Below are 20,660 nucleotides of genomic sequence, written 5' to 3' on the forward strand. Positions count from 1 at the left end.
CGAGGGCCTTTCTGTGCAGAGTTTACATGTTCTCCCCGTATCCACGTGGATTTCCTCTGGGTGATCCGGTTTCCCCCACAGTCCAAAGACATGCAGGTTAGGTTAACTGGTGACTCTAAAGTGAGTGTGAATGGTTGTCTATGTGTCAGCCCTGTGATGACCTGGTGACTTGTCCAGGGTGTACCCTGCCTTTTGCCTGTAATCAGCTGGGATAGACTCCAGCTTGCCTGCGACCCTGTAGAACAGGATAAAGTGGCTAGAGATAATGAGAATGAAATCTTTGGCCAGTAAAACCTCTCCCTTATCATCTGTAGCATCCTCTCAAACTCCAAGTGCCCTGAGTCATTATGGAGAGCAGTCTTAACTGGTGTATGAAACCTCTCTGGCAGTACCAGCTGCTCCACTACTCCCTTTTGGCAGTCTTGGACATGGTGGTGCATGATGCCATCCCTCATCACTAACCTCCTCCACTCTTTTAGGAGAAGGCAAACCTGCCCACCACCACTTATCCTCTCACTGCAGCTTGGTCTTGGTTCAGACTTTTAAAGTGCAAGACAGGGCAGATTACAGGATGCTCGAATCTCCTGTTTTGTCATGGCAGGCAGTGATGCCATCCCAATGTCCCTGTAGGGCTCACTGAGTGAATGCAGCTGAAGTTCTTGAGGCTCTGGTTCCTCTGAGGCAGGAGTGTTGGTGCTTGGGGAGCTTTCCACTTGTTGAGTGGGTTGGTTCTCTTCGCACCCCTGTTCACTGGCTCTCACACACTGAGGGCAGGTTTGTAAGACTTGGGTGACCTCCTGGTTGGACATGCAGGAGAGGGCATCAGCATTTGCATTGCTCTGTCCCCTGCGATACTGGATGTCAAAATCAAATGCAGATAGTCGAGACACCCACCTCTGGCCTGTAGCATCCAACTTCGCAGAGGACATCACATACATGAGGTGGTTATTGTATGTCAGGACAGAGAACCTATGACCATAGAGATGGTCATAGAACTTATCTGTCACCTCCCACTTCAGAGCAAGGAACTCTAGTTTGTGTGCAGGTTACCTCATCTCTGCTGGGCTCAAGCCTCAGCTGGCATAGGCTATGACTCTCTCTGGTCCACCCTGGATCTGAGCCAGAACAGCACCCAGCCCCTCCCCTGAGGCATCAGTCTGAAGCACAAAAGGCAGGCTGTAAGTCTGGATAGCCTAGCACTGGGGCAGTTGTCAATTTTTCTTTCAGTGACTGAAAGGCCTCCTCACACTCATTAGTCCAGACAAAGGGTGGGTCAGGCCCCAGGCTTTTCTTCCCACCTTTATTTTTATTTTGAGGGTCACCAGCAGTGAGGCAGTATAAAGAAGCAGTTAAGGTGGAGTAGCCGCTGATGTACTGTCTGTAAAATCCAGTGAATCCCAGGAACTGCAGCACTTCTTTTCAATTTGTGGGCCTCTCCCAGTCTTTAACCCTGCTGATCTTCTCTGGGTCTGTGCTGACACCCTCTGTAGACACCAAGTGACCCAAGTAATGCACCTCCTTTCTCACAAGCTGGCACTTGGAAGGCTTCAACTTCAATCCATGCTCCTTCAACCAATCAAACACTAGCTGCAATCTCTCAAGATGCTCATCAAAGGTTTTTGAGAAAATGATGAGGTCATCACAATAAAGCAGGGGTGTCGTGGCTCAGGTGGATGAGGTGCCATACCATAAATCCGGGGACCTGGGTTCGATTCCGACTCGAGGTAATTTCCCGATCCTTCCCCATCTCTCTCCTGCTTGTTTCCTGTCTCTACACTGTCCTATCCAATAAAGGTGAAAAAAAGCCCAAAAAATCTTTAAAAAAAGATAAAGCAAGAGGTGGGTGAAGTTCAGGTCCCCAAAACAGCAGGTCATGAGTCTCTGAAAGGTGGACGGTGCATGCTGAAGGGCATTCTGTTAGCCTCAAACAGCCCCATAGGAGTGCTGAATGCTGTCTTGTGTCTATCATGCTCTGCCACCTCCACATACCCAGATGTGAGGTCAAGTGTTGAGAAATACTTCACTTGCCCCAGGGCCTCCTCTATTCTGGGAAGTGGGAATGCATCTCTTGTGCTGCAGGAGTTAAGCTTTCTGTAGTCAATGCATAGCCTTAGTGATCCATCTTTCTTGGCAACAATCACTAATGGTGAAACATATGGACTCTTACTAGGCCTGATGACTCCTGCTGTTTCCATCTCCTCCAACAACCTCCTCACATCCTGCCACTGTGACGGGGGAATCTTGTGATATGGGAGTCTAAAGAGCTTTGAATCAACCAGGGGGATTTCATGCTGCACTGTTTATGTGTGACCATAGTCCATGGGATGCTGAGAGAACACACTCCTATTCTTTTCCACAAGCTCTTTCAGGAGGGTGCGCTGGAGTTCATTCTCCACTGCTGCTTCACTCAAGTCCACACCACCACTTGCCACCACTTGATTCAGACTCAGGCATGTCTCTTTGCTCCTGCCTGTGTGATGGTCTCCCTGATCTGTGACTGAAAGTTCCACCACATTGTCCACCAGGAAGGTGCTGGCCAGGTGTATGTGTGGCCTGATCGTGACAGAATGCTGGGACAGGTTCATCACTCTGACAGGGGCATAGCCTCTCTTTACATCAGCAAGGACTTTGGCGACCATGAGGTCCTGGGGGAGCTGGATGGAAGGGTGGCCATCAATCAGGGCTGTATAAGTCTTTCTTTGAAGGCCAGCATTGATCTTACACCTTAAATCCATCTCTTTTCCCCCCGGGATGTGTATTTTATGGCCAATGTACACAGCAGTGCCCACCATGTTGTCCGCTCCTCCATGTTCAGTGCTGCCAGTCTCCAATAGGGCTGTGTACCACTCTGGATGGCTTTCCTTGACCCTCTGGAGAAACTGCTGGCCATAGACTGCTTGGAGGTGACTCCTGGTAGCATGGACAACATTAGTTCCCACAAGCAGAGGGATGGAGGAACGATATTCAGAATCAGGGACAACAAAAGCTGGCACAGTCTTGAACTCTTTCCCCAGCACTTTCAAATCAATGTGCAGGATGCCATAATAGGGCACACTCTGACCTGCTGCACTCTCTATGGGTATTTTAGAGGACTGTAGTTTTTGTTTTTGGAGTTCAGGGTGGTTGCGCCAGTACGTGTGAGTAATACTGGTAACCTGAGAGCCTGAGTCAATGAGAGCCCTGCACTTTATTCCATTGACTTCTACTTCCCCCTCATTCCTGGGACCCACTATGGGAGTGTCCTCCAGTGGCGGCTGGTAATCTTTCAAACAGGGGAGGCTGGTTGGTTACGATATTTCCAGATTTTAAAAGAAAAAAAACATCAATTTTGCCCATACTCTTGCCTCTGATCTGGCTGATTGTTGGCAGCGTCACAAACTGTGAAATAACAGGTTCTTTTGGCCCATTAGCCTACTGTACAATATACATGATGGTGGTGTTGGGGGGGGGTATATTTTAACATTTTATATTTTAAAATTGTGGCATGTTGTTTAAAAATTGACCTCGGCTGTGTTTTTGTTTAAAATGTTTTCCAAATTGTAGCGGTGTTTAATTCATATCCAGAAAAATATATATTCCAATATAATATACTCAGCATAAACATTTTAAATAGATTCTATATTTTTGGTCCATCCATGACATATTACTAAAGTAGCCTATTTACTGTTGTTGATGTGGGTCACTTGCTGTTAGCCAATTCACTTTCTCATACCAGGAGAGCTGAAAGGAACGAGTATTATTCCCTACCTTTTTCACCAAGTCAATTTGAGGCGTTGGTCTACCCTGCTCTTTAATTTTAATTTTTTCCTCGAAAGGAAGACTGGCAAATGGCTTCGCCAAAATTAACTCAGCAATGCTTGGCATCCGTGCGCAGCTTTCTTGCTAGCTGACTAGCCCCCTCAAGTTCAGTCACTCAAATAAACGAAATTTCTGGAACTAAGATAGCAAACTTGAGAACACTATATTTACACTTTATTTACAATGAAAATATATACAAACTAAAAAAGCTGGTAGAAACCGTATGTAATGAATGAAATCGAAATGTAAGCCAATCTCTTACAATACACCACAGCACTTGCGAATCCGCATGGGACTGAACTGATGTTGCCAGATACTGCTGACGTTATCCAGCCCAAAATATGTTCAAAACCTGCCAAAATGCACTTAAAACCGCCCAATTGGGAGGTAAATCGCCCAATCTGGCAACACTGTCCGCTGCCTGTCTATATTTGAAACGAGCTGTGAATCAAAGAAAATATCCGGCCGCTTTCACCAATCGCCAGTCTCCTTGCGGAAACTGCCATGTCCCTCCCATGTGAGGCTCGGAGTCCGTGGGCGGGCGTTTTCGCAGTATTTGTCCAATAACCATCTTGCATTTTGAGATTGAAAAGCGCAGAGCTCCCAAATGCCGTTGAAGTCCACTGAGCCTGGGAGTCCGTGAGATTCCGTGGGCGGGCATTTTCGCAGTATTTGTCCAATAATCGTCTTGCATTTTGAGATTGACGAGCACATAGCTCCCAATCCACTGAGGCTGGGCTGCATCGCACTGTCACGAGGGAGAGAAACTCACGCACACATTAGGTGAACTGGGGAAAGTTATAACGGAATGATTTCGCACTGTAGTTGGGTTGAGCACATATATCTCTATGATTCTGGATCTGAAATAGCAATGTTATAAGGTCGGCTATAACATAAGCCTAGCGCAATTCATCCTACACAATGTTCGTCATTTTTAGAGGAGGCTGAGCCTCCCTCGTTGTCTTAGAGCAATCACCCGTGGTGTCCTCTCCTTCATCCTCACTTTCGTTCACCTGCAGTAGGGGGTCTTGCTGCTTGCCCATGGTTGCCCTGGCTACCATGTGCTCTAGGTTTTTAAAGGTTGAGCTGAGTGGGGTGTGCTGCCCTCTGCTGGGGTCACTGGCTGGGGTTGGCAAGTCCAGGGCAGATTGGGATCTGGGAGCACTGCTCTGCAGACTCGTGCTATATGTCCCTGCTTCCCGCACCGGTAACATGTAACACTCGAGCCTTGGGTTGTTGTTCCAGGGGGTGGCTAGACCCTTGGTGGAGAGACAGGGGTCGGTGCAGATATTCTTGACTCAAGGTTGGACAACTTGACCATCTGTTCCTCTTGGCTAAGAGCTAATTTCTTGACCATCTCTTTTAACTCTGACCACTCTAAAGAATGTTTTGTCCTTTCTAACCTCATATTTATGTCACACTCTGATGTAACATGCACCTAGGTGAAGGTTTTCTTTGTCTTTTGCTGTGACTGGAACTTTTGAGTCTCTCTTGCGAGGTTTCTGAGCTCAGCTTGAAGTTCTTGGAAACTCAAAAGCCTGGGCTTCATTGTTGCAATCCTTGCATACACCCCCTCATCATTAAGACCTCTTAAAAACTGCTGGGTGAGTTTACTGTCACAATCAGGGAAGGGTCTGCGCCCTCTCTGAATTTCCTCCATGGCTCTCAATATTGCCTCCAGTGCTATAGCATAAGAGCTGGCAGGCATTCTGAACCTCTGGCTGTGTTCATAGAAGTCAGCCAGTGGATCTAAGGAGCCTTGTGTGTCACCATATTCTGTGCACAGCCTTTCATCATGGATGTAGATGCCTCAGAGAATGGGGAATTGTGATGCTGGGAACAGAGTGCTTCTGGCAATAAAGAATGTTACAACTGTTTAGGGGGACAGAACACTTCTTTCTCATTTACACACAACATAAAACCCTGGAGCCAATACAAGACAGCCAACAGGATAAATTCTCAGTAAGTCTGCTGGGCACTCTTCTTCTCCAGGTTCCAGCTTTCTCACTGCCATGCCTCTACCTATCACCACCAACATTAGCAAGTGAAGAGTTCGTTCTCTCCAAGTTTTTCTTTGTTGGTGCTATCACATAGGACATAGATCAAGAATAGTTTCAAATAAGTGTTTAATGAGTGCCTCCTCAATTCCCTCCTAGCAAAACCATATGCCCAAGCAAATCAGGGATAAACACATCAACTGGGCACACATTCCTCCCGCCTCTCATAACCTCAGGGTTCTCCAGACCCACCAGCTCTTCCAAAATAAGTACTACTGGCCAAACATGATTACTGACTAAAGCCAGCTCTTCCTGTGCTCGAGCAAAAGTCCCAGGAGCACTGCCTACTTGTAAACTCATATCACTGCCTGTCCCTTAGCAACCATGATCTCATCTAGCCCTAGATTCTTCATATCACACTCCTCATATCACAGAAAAACACATTTATCCTTTTCATAGTCAATCATTTTTTAAGTACCTATAATACATTCCACTACCCTTTTGGATTTAAAGCTGCATACAATATAAAGAACATTACATGGTGGCGCGAAGATATGAAGTTTATTTTCTCGTGTTGAAAATATTTTCACTCATTCACTTCACTCACTCATGATATATACATTCAACACTCGAAGATAAAGTTCCTCTCTCTCTCTCTCTCTCTCTCTCTCTCTCTCTCTATATATATATATATATATATATATATATATATATATATATATATATATATATATATATATTGCTGATATTTATTAGGGATGCCAGTGATTACTACTTTGACTGTACAAAGTTCACTGCATACTTCTTGCATGAATTGGTGTCTATGTCCCTGCAAAATCTAGTACCCTAAAAGCTTCTTCAGTTGTCTCTTTGGGGGAAATGCTCAAAGGTTCTTTGTAGATCCTTACAATAATGTTTTAATAACTGTCACACACAGTGCTAATGACCAGAGTCTGTGGCAGCCTCCAAACATGGCCACCATGGACTACAGCTCCCAAACACCACACTGCCCTCCCTCTCCAGGATTCTATTTACCGCCACACCTGCTACTCATTTCCCTCAAGCACTAAACAGTATATAAGAACTTTCCTTCCACGCACTCAGTGCAAAGTTTTGCTCAGTGTGTGACTACCTGGCCATACCAAGCCTTTGTTTACTGTTCTGACTTCCTGTGACTGACCTTTATTCTGTTTGTTTTCAAATTTGATATTACGCTCCAACTGTGACATTCTGATTGCACCTCACTCGACCCCTTGCTTCCCTTTGACTATGATTAAGGACTACAATTTAAATTTATCTACCAGTTTGCAATGCACCTGCTCTCCCCTGTGACGGCTTCCATATGTGCCTGCCTTTTCTGACAGAATACTTTGCTGCTGTCATGGGTGCAGCAGGGGAGCAGAAGCAAACTGTCATTTCAGCGCAAGAACGTTTGTTAGGAGACCATCAGCAAATGTTGAGTGACCTTGACATCCGCATTTCTCAACTCACTGCTGTTGTATCACAGGCACTTCTAACATGTTCCACACTAAACACACTTCCTAGCTTCCCAGCACTTCTATACTCCTCCCCAGACCAGATACATTTTCCAGAGAAGTGTCTGAGTGCAAGGGCTTCCTGCTCCTGTGCTTGCTTTTTTCAGGGCACAGACAGGCACCACTAACCAGCAGAAGATTGCACAGTTTATCAAGCTGCTCACTGGCAAAGTACTCTATTGGGCTACCACTGTGTGGGAAAGGGGCAGTGAGCCCACAACTTTATAAGAGCACTTTATTGACCTGTTTAAGCAAGCGTTTGATCATCAGTCTGGGGACGTGGATGTTGGTGAAAAATTACTCACACTAAAACAAGGAGAGAGGAGAGGATCTGAATATGCACTAGAGTCAGGGTTCGTACAGTCATGGAAAACCTGGAAAAGTTATGGAATGTGATTTATGTTATTTTCCAGGACTGGAATACTTCTGGAAACACGAGCACCCTGGAAAAGTTATGGAATTTATCCGCCTTCCTTTGTGAACAGACAATGTGATTTAAAATTGGTTATTGTATATTGTAAACAACTTATAATAAGAAAATCGTGCATGTTGATTTGATTAACCGGCCAGTGTGGAGATCATTACTGATCCGCTTTTTCCCCCTCTCCGGCCACTGTTCATATCACGTGTGATGTGCGTTGCCTAGATGCAATGTAAACTTCCCTCAGTCTTTAGATCAGATCGCGTGGCTTGTACTATGCCAAGAGACAAAGTACACAATGCCAGGGAAATGTACATTTAATAATGTCTGGCTTCATGCCGAAAAATACAAATTGTGGTCGGAGAGGGGAGACAGGGTTCGTACACATTTTAACCAACAAATTTCCATGACTTTTCCATGAGTTGGCCATAAGTTTCCATGACTACGCATAACCTCTAAAATGTCAATATTAGGTGTGCTGTATGTATACTTTTGACCCTGTGTTGATTTCAGAAAACCCAAAGAAAATTAAAACTTGTGCACCAAATTCTAGTGTTGTTTTTTTTTTTAAATTAAAGATGTACAGTGGGGCAAAAAAGTATTTAGTCAGCCACCAATTGTGCAAGTTCTCCCACTTAAAAAGATGAGAGAGGCCTGTAATATTCATTATAGGTACACTTCAACTATGAGAGACAGAATGGGGGGAAAGAATCCAGGAAATCACATTGTAGGATTTTTAATGAATTAATTGGTAAATTCCTCAGTAAAATAAGTATTTGGTCACCTACAAACAAGCAAGATTTCTGGCTCTCACAGACCTGTAACAACTTCTTTAAGAGGCTCCTCTGTCCTCCACTCATTACCTGTATTAATGGCACCTGTTTGAACTCGTTATCAGTATAAAAGACACCTGTCCACAACCTCAAACAGTCACACTCCAAACTCCACTATGGCCAAGACCAAAGAGCTGTCAAAGGACACCAGAAACAAAATTGTAGACCTGCACCAGGCTGGGAAGACTGAATCTGCAATAGGTAAGCAGCTTGGTGTGAAGAAATCAACTGTGGGAGCAATTATTAGAAAATGGAAGACATACAAGACCACTGATAATCTCCCTCGATCTGGGGCTCCACGCAAGATCTCACCCCATGGAGTCAAAATGATCACAAGAATGGTGAGCAAAAATCCCAGAACCACACGAGGGGACCTAGTGAATGACCTGCAGAGAGCTGGGACCAAAGTAACAAAGGCTACGATCAGTAACACACTACGCCGCCAGGGACTCAAATCATGCAGTGCCAGACATGTCCCCCTGCTTAAGCCAGTACATGTCCAGGCCCATCTGAAGTTTGCTAGAGAACATTTGGATGATCCAGAAGAGGATTGGGAGAATGTTATATGGTCAGATGAAACCAAAATAGAACTTTTTGGTAAAAACTCAGCTTGTCGTGTTTGGAGGAGAAAGAATGCTGAGTTGCATCCAAAGAACACCATACCTACTGTGAAGCATGGGGGTGGAAACATCATGCTTTGGGGCTGTTTTTCTGCAAAGGGACCAGGACGACTGATCCGTGTAAAGGAAAGAATGAATGGGGCCATGTATCGTGAGATTTTGAGTGAAAACCTCCTTCCATCAGCAAGGGCATTGAAGATGAAATGTGGCTGGGTCTTTCAGCATGACAATGATCCCAAACACACCGCCCGGGCAACGAAGGAGTGGCTTTGTAAGAAGCATTTCAAGGTCCTGGAGTGGCCTAGCCAGTCTCCAGATCTCAACCCCATAGGAAATCTTTGGAGGGAGTTGAAAGTCCGTGTTGCCCAGCGACAGCCCCAAAACATCACTGCTCTAGAGGAGATCTGCATGGAGGAATGGGCCAAAATACCAGCAACAGTGTGTGAAAACCTTGTGAAGACTTACAGAAAACGTTTGACCTCTGTCATTGCCAACAAAGGGTATATAACAAAGTATTGAGATGAACTTTTGTTATTGACCAAATACTTATTTTCCACCATAATTTGCAAATAAATTCTTTAAAAATCAGACAATGTGATTTTCTGGATTTTTTTTCTCATTCTGTCTCTCATAGTTGAAGTGTACCTATGATGAAAATTACAGGCCTCTCTCATCTTTTTAAGTGGGAGAACTTGCACAATTGGTGACTGACTAAATACTTTTTTGCCCCACTGTATGCTGTACATTCTGCCACAGAAAAAGAACAGTTCAAAGAAATTACTGAAAGCCCAAATATTACCATGACATTCATATCCAAGAGGACATTCATGTCACTGTATGTAAACTTCTGACCACAACTGTATATATATGCCAAATATTATGTAAACCATAGTTAGTACAAAGTAAAAGTGTTTAATAGAAGTGACGATGCAACCAAAATGTGCACACCCTTAGAACAAAATTAAAAGGAATTTTCCACATTATAACCATTTAAGTTTATTTATTCAGTAACTACAGTGAAACTAATAGGAAAGGTGTGTTGTAGTAAGAGTTCACGAATGTGAACCTAGACATTTAATGGATTGATAGGGGTTTTCTTGAGTTACATTCTTTCTGCTTCTCTTATTTGGTGCTGCATTCACCTCATTCCTTCTCATTTATTTTGTCTGAGCTGAAGACTGGAGTCCATTGTTTGCGTTGTTATTCGATCAACATGTTCAAACCTCAAATATGCATGTTCGGATTAAACAGGATATAAATGTTATGGCTGCTTTCACAATCTCGCATTCTCATTCTCTTCTTTACCTTGTTATGAAGATAGTCCAAATGTGCAGAGATATGCACACTTGTGTTCACCGCACGCAAATCTTGTGGCTCTCTGACTATCGGGAAGCATGGCCTGGAACAACTGGGCTGTATCCTCACACGACTTGAAGGAGTAGTGAGCTTTGATTACCTTTAGCGCCCAGAATATCTCCGCAGTAAGCGAGTCATTTCTAGTCACAGCACTTGAAAGCGTTCCTTGTCTCAAAGACGAAGTGGCAGTAATGCAGGTAGATGTCGGCGTGGATGTGGGTGTCGTTGTGTGAGGTTGAAAAAAACTGGCAATTGGGTTTGCTTGGCAGGCAGCGACTACAGCTTGGTGCTTAGCATCTTTGGCATGGCTAGTAAAAGCTGCTTCTCCCATGTTAGTTATGTTGAATATTTTACTGCACAAGACACATTTGGCTCGTCCAGGGTCCTCTACCCTCTCCAACCACGATTTGTATTTTTCGGCATGAAGCCAGACATTATTAAATGTACATTTCCCTGGCATTGTGTACTTTGTCTCTTGGCATAGTACAAGCCACGCGATCTGATCTAAAGACTGAGGGAAGTTTACATTGCATCTAGGCAACGCACGTCACACGTGATATGAACAGTGGCCGGAGAGGGGGAAAAAAGCGGATCAGTAATGATCTCCACACTGGCCGGTTAATCAAATCAACACGCACCATTTTCTTATTATAAGTTGTTTACAATATACAATAACCAATTTTAAATCACATTGTTCACAAAGGAAGGTGGATAAATTCCATAACTTTTCCAGGGTGCTTGTGTTTCCAGGAGTATTCCAGTCCTGGAAAACGACATAAATCACATTCTATAACTTTTCCAGGTTTTCCATGACCGTACGAACCCTGGGTAGAGGACCCTGGAAGAGCCAAATGTGTCTTGTGCAGTAAAATATTCAACATAGCTAACATGGGAGAAGCAGCTCTTACTAGCCATGCCAAAGGCGCTAAGCACCAAGCTGTAGTCGCTGCCCGCCAAGCAAACTCAATCGCCAGTTTTTTTCAACCTCACACAACGACACCCACATCCACGCCAACATCTACCTGCATTACTGCCACTTTGTCTTTGAGACAAGGAACGCTTTCAAGTGCTGTGACTAGAAATGACTCGCTTACTGAGGAGATATTCTGGGCGCTAAAGGTAATCAAAGCTCACTACTCCTTCAAGTCGTGTGAGGATACAGCCCAGTTGTTCCAGGCCATGTTTCTCGATAGTCAGAGAGCCACAAGATTTGCGTGCAGTGAACGCAAGTGTGCATATCTCTGCACATTTGGACTATCTTCATAACAAGGTAAAGAAGAGAATGAGAATGCGAGATTGTGAAAGCAGCCATAACATTTATATCCTGTTTATTCCGAACATGCATATTTGAGGTTTGAACATGTTGATCGAATAACAATGCAAACAATGGACTCCAGTCTTCAGCTCAGACAAAATAAATGAGAAGGAATGAGGTGAATGCAGCACCAAATAAGAGAAGCAGAAAGAATGTAACTCAAGAAAACCCCTATCAATCCATTAAATGTCTAGGTTCACATTCGTGAACTCTTACTACAACACACCTTTCCTATTAGTTTCACTGTAGTTACTGAATAAATAAACTTAAATGGTTATAATGTGGAAAATCTCATCTCATCTCATTATCTCTAGCCACTTTATCCTGTTCTACAGGGTCGCAGGCAAGCTGGAGCCTATCCCAGCTGACTACGGGCGAAAGGCGGGGTACACCCTGGACAAGTCGCCAGGTCATCACAGGGCTGATACATAGACACAGACAACCATTCACACTCACATTCACACCTACGGTCAATTTAGAGTCACCAGTTAACCTAACCTGCATGTCTTTGGACTGTGGGGGAAACCGGAGCACCCGGAGGAAACCCACGCGGACACGGGGAGGACATGCAAACTCCACACAGAAAGGCCCTCGCCGGCCCCGGGGCTCGAACCCAGGACCTTCTTGCTGTGAGGCAACAGCGCTAACCACTACACCACCGTGCCGCCCTAATGTGGAAAATTCCTTTTAATTTTGTTCTAAGGGTGTGCACATTTTGGTTGCATCGTCACTTCTATTAAACACTTTTACTTTGTACTAACTATGGTTTACATAATATTTGGCATATATATATACAGTTGTGGTCAGAAGTTTACATACAGTGACATGAATGTCCTCTTGGATATGAATGTCATGGTAATATTTGGGCTTTCAGTAATTTCTTTGAACTGTTCTTTTTCTGTGGCAGAATGTACAGCATACATCTTTAATTTAAAAAAAAACAACACTAGAATTTGGTGCACAAGTTTTAATTTTCTTTGGGTTTTCTGAAATCAACACAGGGTCAAAAGTATACATACAGCACACCTAATATTGACATTTTAGAGGTTATGCGTAGTCATGGAAACTTGTGGCCAACTCATGGAAAAGTCATGGAAATTTGTTGGTTAAAATGTGTACGAACCCTGTAGAGTTCTGTATCCTCACTGCTGGGAGCAGTTGGAATGAGCCAGATTTGTAGGCCACTTTTCACCAAGGATTTGATCCTCTTGTCCTAACCAAACTAGCTTGCCATGATGAACAACAAACCCTGGATTCACTGAAGAGTGAACCAATTGAAAATCACAAAGTTCTCATTTTATACAGCTTCAAAAAAATCACAGTGTATACAAATAATCTCATACAAATAATCTCAGCCAAATTTTCCAGTATGAATGGTCAATTCAGGAAGAATCAAAACAGATGATAAGAAGTGATACATCATGAACAACACAGCATTCAGAGTGTACAATACATGATTCAAAATGACTGGAGTCAAATCAGGTTAAAGATTGATACAGGTTGCAGGTACAAAGGAACACAACACTCGTGGCCTTGGCCAGTCTACCACACCATAGGATTAAAAAAAAAGGAAATGCACATTGCAGCTTGTAACAATACTCCATTCAGAATAACTTGATAAAATGTATTACTTTAGCATGCAAAACACTCCAGAATGAACAATTGCTTAATTCAACATGGTCTTAGCTCACTCATTACAACACATGACAACACTGCAGGTGCTGGAGTTAGAATAATACACTTTTCGAATAGGCCTGTGATTTAGCAGAAAACAACCTATCAGTATAAGCAATCTCAATGTTTTTACTGTATTTTATTTATTTACTGTAATTATGATCATACATAAATCATTCTTAATTTTAATCGAATCAACTTCATTTATTCTTGACTGAAAATCAACATACTTGGCTTTGAATTAATATATAATCATTATAAACCGCATTATTGTTTATATGATGACATCAAGGCATGTGTGCATGGTTACATATGTGTGTGATTACATTAAGAGTATAAAATCACCACTGAACCTGTAGGCATAGCAGGGTAACGTCAGAGATAAATCAGTATTTTAAAACATTTGAATTATTGCGCATTTTAATCATCATGCAGGTGTGAGTATTTTTGAATAAATAAATGAAAAAATGGTCAAATGAAGATTGTGTACACTTTTTAATGTTTAGCGTTTGAATGATAACATAAATTAATTAAGTAACAAAGAATTGTTCAGCAAAGGCCTATCCCACAACCCTGCCCTGCAGTTTTTCCATGGTGATAGATTCATCAAATCAGGGAGTCTCTCCACAGATGTTATTAATTAGAATTCTGGCAAACTTGGATGTGGGTATAGGTCATGTGACTGTGTTTGTAGTCCTTGTGGCTGTGAGGAAATAGAGTTGAATGTGGAAGTGTGGAAGTGTCAAGTAGGATTCGGGCCAATGGAGTTTGTGATTGAAACAAACAAGGATGTGACACTGACAAAGATGACTGCTTATCTCAATTTCTATTCCTTTTTGTAGGCACAAGCTGCATAACTAAAAGGTTCACCAACTTACTTTTATGGCACTACAATTGAGGAAGGCATGACTTTTATTTTAGACAACTGTAGGGTTCTCACATTACATTTATGTTATCATTTATTTAAAAAAAAATCAACAACCCATATCATAATGTACCATACCATGTATATGATGTGTCTTGCATCTATTTTAGAATTTTAGTCTCTTTCCAATGCAACAATAACAGCAGCAAGATTGTCTCATAAAGAATCAAAACATGAAGTGAAAAGAAAGATGAGGGTACACCTTCCACCTTCCAGATCATTGGTTGATGGCTTTAATATCAACATTTCATCACATTTGTCTGTTATTAAAAATACATTTTAAAAAATTAAATAATTAAAAAAACAGAACCCAGTGCAGATTTACTGAAGACTAAATTGTACACAGTTGCAGATGAATCTCATCTTTTCAAATGGTTTATAGTGAGCAGAAACAGGAGGCTATAAAGCAGGCATCACCAAATGGCGGACCTCGGTCCGGATCCGGACCCAGTGATGGTTCTGTCCGGACCCGTGACCAATGGTAAATTCACGAGATTAAGTAATTTTCATGGAGCATTATTTTGGATGGTCGTGGCTATTGACAGCAGGCGCTGCTACTCCAGTTAATACGACAACAGCTTCACTCAGTTGAGCCAATAAAATCGTTAGTTTACCCAGCGCACCACAGCAGAGCAATAAGCAGAGAGGAAGAGAGTTAAGTTCAGAGACAACCGACCGAGACAACATGGCTTGCTCCAAAAGGCGGCGGAAAGTAGACAAGGAAAATCGTTGTTTTAAAGATGAATGGACGGAGAAATATATGTGCATTCTTCCGGCGAGCAGTTCAAAACCAGTGTGCCTCATATGCTCCGAAAACGTGGCATTAATTAAAAGCAGCAACGTGAAGCGCCACTACGAAACGAAGCACAGCTCTTTTGAGCAAAGTTATTCCCTGAAGTCCGAGCTGAGGGCACGCAAAATAACCGAACTGCAAGCACAGTATGACAGGTCTACCCGACTCATCACACATACATTTACAGCCCAGCAACGTGCAAACGAATGTTCCTTAAAAGTAGCGTGGATTTTGGGGCAATATAAAAAAACATTTAGTGATGGGACAGTTGTGAAGGAGTGCTTAAACGCCGTTGCTGAGACATTGATCTGCTCATTGATCTGCAAGGAAATGCTGCATTAAGAGAGCATTTTGAGACAACCGACCCTGCTACTTTCTGGTTAAAGTCTGTTTCTGAGAGTGTGTTCCCTGGTCTAACCAAAGGAACACTGCACACCTTGACTATGTTTGGATCGACTTACAGCTGTGAGTCAGCTTTTTCTACTATGAACATTGTCAAAACCAAGTGCCGTTCTAGGCTCAACAATGAACACCTACATATCTGCATGAGAATGGCACTAACACCATTCCAACCAAGATTTAAATTACTGGCAGGTCAGCCACATGCCCATTTTTCTCATTAAGAAAAGTAAAAGAAGAAGAATTAAAAGAGAAAAGTTCAAAGAAAAATGTTCTGTTTGCATTCCCCCCCCCCCCCCCAAAAAAGCCACTTGTTTTCTGAAAATGTGGACTTTTTTTTCTTGAAAAGTAGACCCTCATTTTTTTTAGGCTGGGACCTCCTTATTTTAAGAACAAAGAAGAGAAAATGTTAAGTCAATGCTCTGTTTGCACTTTTTAGTTAATGTTTTCTGAGTTGACTTTTTTACTTGAAGTGTAGGCCTTCAATTCTTCAGGTTGGGACCTCTTTAATTTAAGAGAAAAAGGAGTTATTCCACTCTGTTTGCACTTTTTTATTTATTTTATTCTGAGATTTCTGTTTTCTTTAATCTGAAATAAAGGCCTTGAATTTATTTTCCTGGGACTACTTTTATTTATGGTAAAAGAGATAGCTATGCACTCAGTTCATTTCCTGCATTGGAAATTAACAATAAATATTGTTGAAACCATATGAAAATGTGGACATAGGGAAAGGCTATAAGACACAAGCTGGACTTCGGTTCAGACCTTCTACTTGGACAAAATTTAATAACTGGACCTCAGTGACTTTTAATTGAATACCCCTGCTATAAAGGTTAGCCAAAGTTGACATTGCAGTAACAAAGTATCCTTATGTGTTTGTGTATTCTCTCTGGCAGACTGGAGCATGATGTACTTGTGGAGATTTGTGCTGCTGCTATGCATTTCTCTAGCGGTATACTACATGTCCATCAACCCCATTCAGAATTTCTTCCCTACATTCTGCCAAAACGCCAACCAATGTGAGAAATGCCCTGAGAATGGTGAGCCACAACACCTTCAGTGCCATAGTTTAAGGGATGATTGGCATGTGGGTTATGATAGGAATAGACTCACGCATAAAAGATCACTGCTGCTGGGAATAGGTGTGCCACCTCACTGTTCATAAAAGTGCAGTCAGTGGGTGGGAAGTGTAGTCAGTGGCTCATTCATTAATTAATTCATTAATGCATTCATCCATCTTCAGTCACGACTCTGTCCTGGTCAAGGTTGCAGTCAAAAATGCCTACTTACCCAGGCATAAACGATACAGGATTTATCTTGTAGTGTCTTGATCCCCAGATCTTTAACTCAGCCACATATAACAAAAAAAAATTGTACACATCCATGCTCTTCCAGGCTTTCATTTGTAGAATGACGTCTGCAGCACCAGGTAGTTTGAGATGTCGGGGAACTCAATGGATGGATAATTTTCCAACTCATAGGAAAGATCCTTCTTTGCTAACATGTAAGGATTTATTGCATTGCAAAGAGCACCTTTCTGAAGATATCTTGACCATGCATTGGCCTCTAAACTGTGAAAATAGTCTGAGATGATTTCACTAGCTCTTTGCATAACAACAGCCAAATTGGTTTGCCTGACCACCACTTCATTCACCAGAAGTAAACATACAAGCAAAACTCATGTGACTGAATACAACCTATATTTCATACTCTCAAGTTGTAGATGTGAGGTGTTTGATTAGAAAAAATAAAGGAACTGGTTATTTTGTTGCTGAGCTCAGTGTGGCCAGTAAGCTCATAGAATTTAACTGTCTGCTCTATTTATTCACAGCTCACAGCTTGAAATCCTCTGACAACAACTTTGTATCCACAAAGCATACCACTGCCCCTGCTTGGAAGCAAATCCATCTTTTTTCACAAGCCCGCAGTGGCTCCTCCTTTGCTGGTCAGCTGTTTAACCAAAACCCAGATATCTTTTATATGTTTGAGCCACTTTACCATGCCCAACAGACCTTCTGCAACTACACCGATTGTTTCTCGAACGCCTTGTACAAAGTTCTGCAGTTGATCAACAGGGAGATCCTCTTCAACATATATACCTGCAACCTTAATATCCTGGAGAACTACATTCAGCCAGAGCCTCACAATCACCTGACAGATTCTTTCTTCCGTCGGAGCTCCAGCCATGCTCTCTGCTCACCACCCGTATGCCAATTGGGTAATAAGGAGATTATGGAAGAGCAGCCAGATGAGAACTGGTGTAAGGAAAAGTGTCCAATCCTAAACCTCACCTTAGCCTCCATGGCTTGCCAGTCCAGAAGCCATGTGTCCATCAAGACAGTACGGATCCCTCACATCAATGATCTTCGCCTCCTAACACAAGACCCACAATTAGACCTGAGGATTATTCACCTGGTGAGAGACCCAAGAGCAATCTTGGCATCACGCATAAGTGCATTCACTGAGCAGTTCAGTGCCTGGCAGATCTGGAATGCCACAGACAAGCAACCACATAATATGGACTTGACACAGATCAAGAGAACATGCCAAGACATGGAGACCTCTGTGGATATTGGTCTGAAGAAGCCAGCTTGGCTGCAGGGACGGTATCTACTAGTGCGCTATGAGGATCTTGCATTTAATCCTGAAGCTAAAGCAAAGGAGATCTACAAATTCTTGGATTTGGATATAGACAATAAAGTTCTTACATGGTTATCTCGAAACACCAATGACACTTCCTCCACTGAGTCAGTGTACTCCACCAGCAGAAACTCCAAAACCACATCAGAGAGCTGGAGACTGCATCTGGGATTTGACATTGTTAAGACAGTGCAAACACTATGTAATACTACTTTGGATTTATTGGGCTACAAAACAGTACAGTCTGAGGCTGAGCTGAGGAACATAGAACTTAGTTTAGTGTTACCAAGGACTTTTAAATAGTTAGTGAAGAAAAATGAGAAGATAAAAGTCAGGTTTCCAACAATCATGTTGAAAGTGTATCATGATTCAGCCTTTATAATCAGTTTTTAAAAGTGATTTAAATACGTTGGTGAAGGATTTCCTGTTACATATAGGGACTCAGTAAGGAATGTACAAATCACCCATTAAATGTTCCAGCTTTTTCTGTAATGACCAGTGCTTTGAATTAGATATATAAAGTCTCTTCTGCAAGGACATGCACAAATTTCTACATATCAGCTCAAATCTTCAACATAACAGCTACCTTATGGTGTTTTTTTTTTTTTGGAAGCATCTTCAAAACATCTACTACTACTACAACTACTACTCATCTCATCTCATTATCTCTAGCTGCTTTATCCTGTTCTACAGTGTCGCAGGCAAGCTGGAGCCTATTCCAGCTGACTATGGGTGAAAGGCGGGGTACACCCTGGACAAGTCGCCAGGTCATCACAGGGCTGACACATAGACAACCATTCACACTCACATTCACACCCACGGTCAATTTAGAGTCACCAGTTAACCTAACCTGCATGTCTTTGGACTGTGGGGGAAACCGGAGCACCCGGAGGAAACCCACGCGGACACGGGGAGAACATGCAAACTCCGCACAGAAAGGCCCTCGCCGGCCACGGGGCTTGAACCCGGACCTTCTTGCTGTGAGGTGACAGCACTAACCACTCCATCACCGTGCCGCCCACAACTACTACTACAACTACAAATTTTACCCTTCACAAATGAAACCTATGTAAAACAAGATTAATTGCATGCTTGTTGTTGTTTCTTTCTTTCTACGACAACTACTGCTGCTGCTACTATTACTTATTATTATTATTAGTAGTAGTAGTAACAACAACAATAACAAGCATGCAATTAATCTTGTTTTATATAGGTTTCTTTTGTGAAGGGTAAAATTTGGGCTCTTCTGACATTTGACACACCCATGTAATAAAACTGTGTCATGGAATGGTAGAGGGAATGAATGCAAGTGCATCTTAAGTTATTTTTATCCAAAATATGAAGAATACAGACAAGAGAAACCTCAAAACCCTCAACACGAACTATGAATTCAAGGTAAAAAAAAAAAAAACCATACACAGACTAGAAGGTACAACTGACAAGGAAAGACAAAAGCTAAACACCAAATCCTATACAAGATGTGATTTACATAATAATAGTCATTAGCATAAACATGAATCAGGTTCAGTCATGTGATGTGAGAGTCATGATCACATGCTGTGCAGTGGCTGATGAGAATTGTAGTTCTGCATGACAGAACCCCCTTTAATTTGTGGCTCCTAAAGCATGATACGTCCTAAAGAGGGGGTCGTGCACAACCAGGCAGAAAGTCTCTCCATTTCTGGAGGCCCTTGGCTCACCGTGGAGCGGTATCCCTAGTACGGTATAGCAGGCCAGAGACGCAACATCCTCAACTGAGCAGTGAGGCAGAGCATTCTCCTCCACATAGCTAAGGTAATGTCCAAGGCAGAGCACAAGAGCGGAGTGATGGCTACCTCAAAGCCAACAGGGGGAGGGAAGCCCAACATGGAACCAGAGAGGGGAAGAGACGTCCTCCACGAAGTAAGAGGGGGGAGCAATATACACAATGAAGCAGGGTGAAGGAGCAAAGACCTTGGTGGAGCAAGGAGGGGGTGTGACGTCCTCAGCTGAGCAAGGAGGTGGAGCAACATCCTCAGTGGAGTAGGAGTGACATCTGAAGCAGAGCCAGGTGACTTTGTGTCATCTGAAATAGAGCAGGGAGATGGAGTGACTGTCAAATTGCGTGCATTTAGATCCAAAAGCAGGAAAAAAGGCAGAAAAAAGAAGAAGCCAAGAAACATTGCAGAAACAAAAGAGAAAATACTCTTAGATGATCAGGAACAGACTGGAAAGAGCCTCATATCGCCAGCGACTCCTGAGGCTATTGAAAGAAATTGAAGCTTTGTCTGCTCAACTGCATTCTATGAACTTTTTGACTCATACTGAAACTTGTGTGTAGTGGGAAAATTCCCTTACACCTGCAGCTGACTAGA

The 20,660-nt window shown here is 42.7% G+C and overlaps 1 protein-coding gene across 1 annotated transcript in view; it reads left to right on the forward strand.

Annotated features, from left to right (window-relative positions):
- Positions 1-18,798, forward strand: part of LOC132887448 (carbohydrate sulfotransferase 1-like) — a 39,977-nt gene extending 21,179 nt beyond the window's left edge. Inside the window, exons 2-3 of the mRNA XM_060922924.1 lie at positions 16,563-16,706; positions 17,498-18,798. Of these exons, the coding sequence (XP_060778907.1) occupies positions 16,563-16,706; positions 17,498-18,609 (1,256 nt within the window). The 3' untranslated portion in view covers positions 18,610-18,798. The remainder of the gene's footprint in view (positions 1-16,562; positions 16,707-17,497) is intronic.
- The last annotated feature ends 1,862 nt before the right edge of the window (positions 18,799-20,660 follow it).

This window comes from Neoarius graeffei, chromosome 6, assembly GCF_027579695.1.
Source record: "Neoarius graeffei isolate fNeoGra1 chromosome 6, fNeoGra1.pri, whole genome shotgun sequence".
Classification (NCBI taxonomy): domain Eukaryota; kingdom Metazoa; phylum Chordata; class Actinopteri; order Siluriformes; family Ariidae; genus Neoarius; species Neoarius graeffei.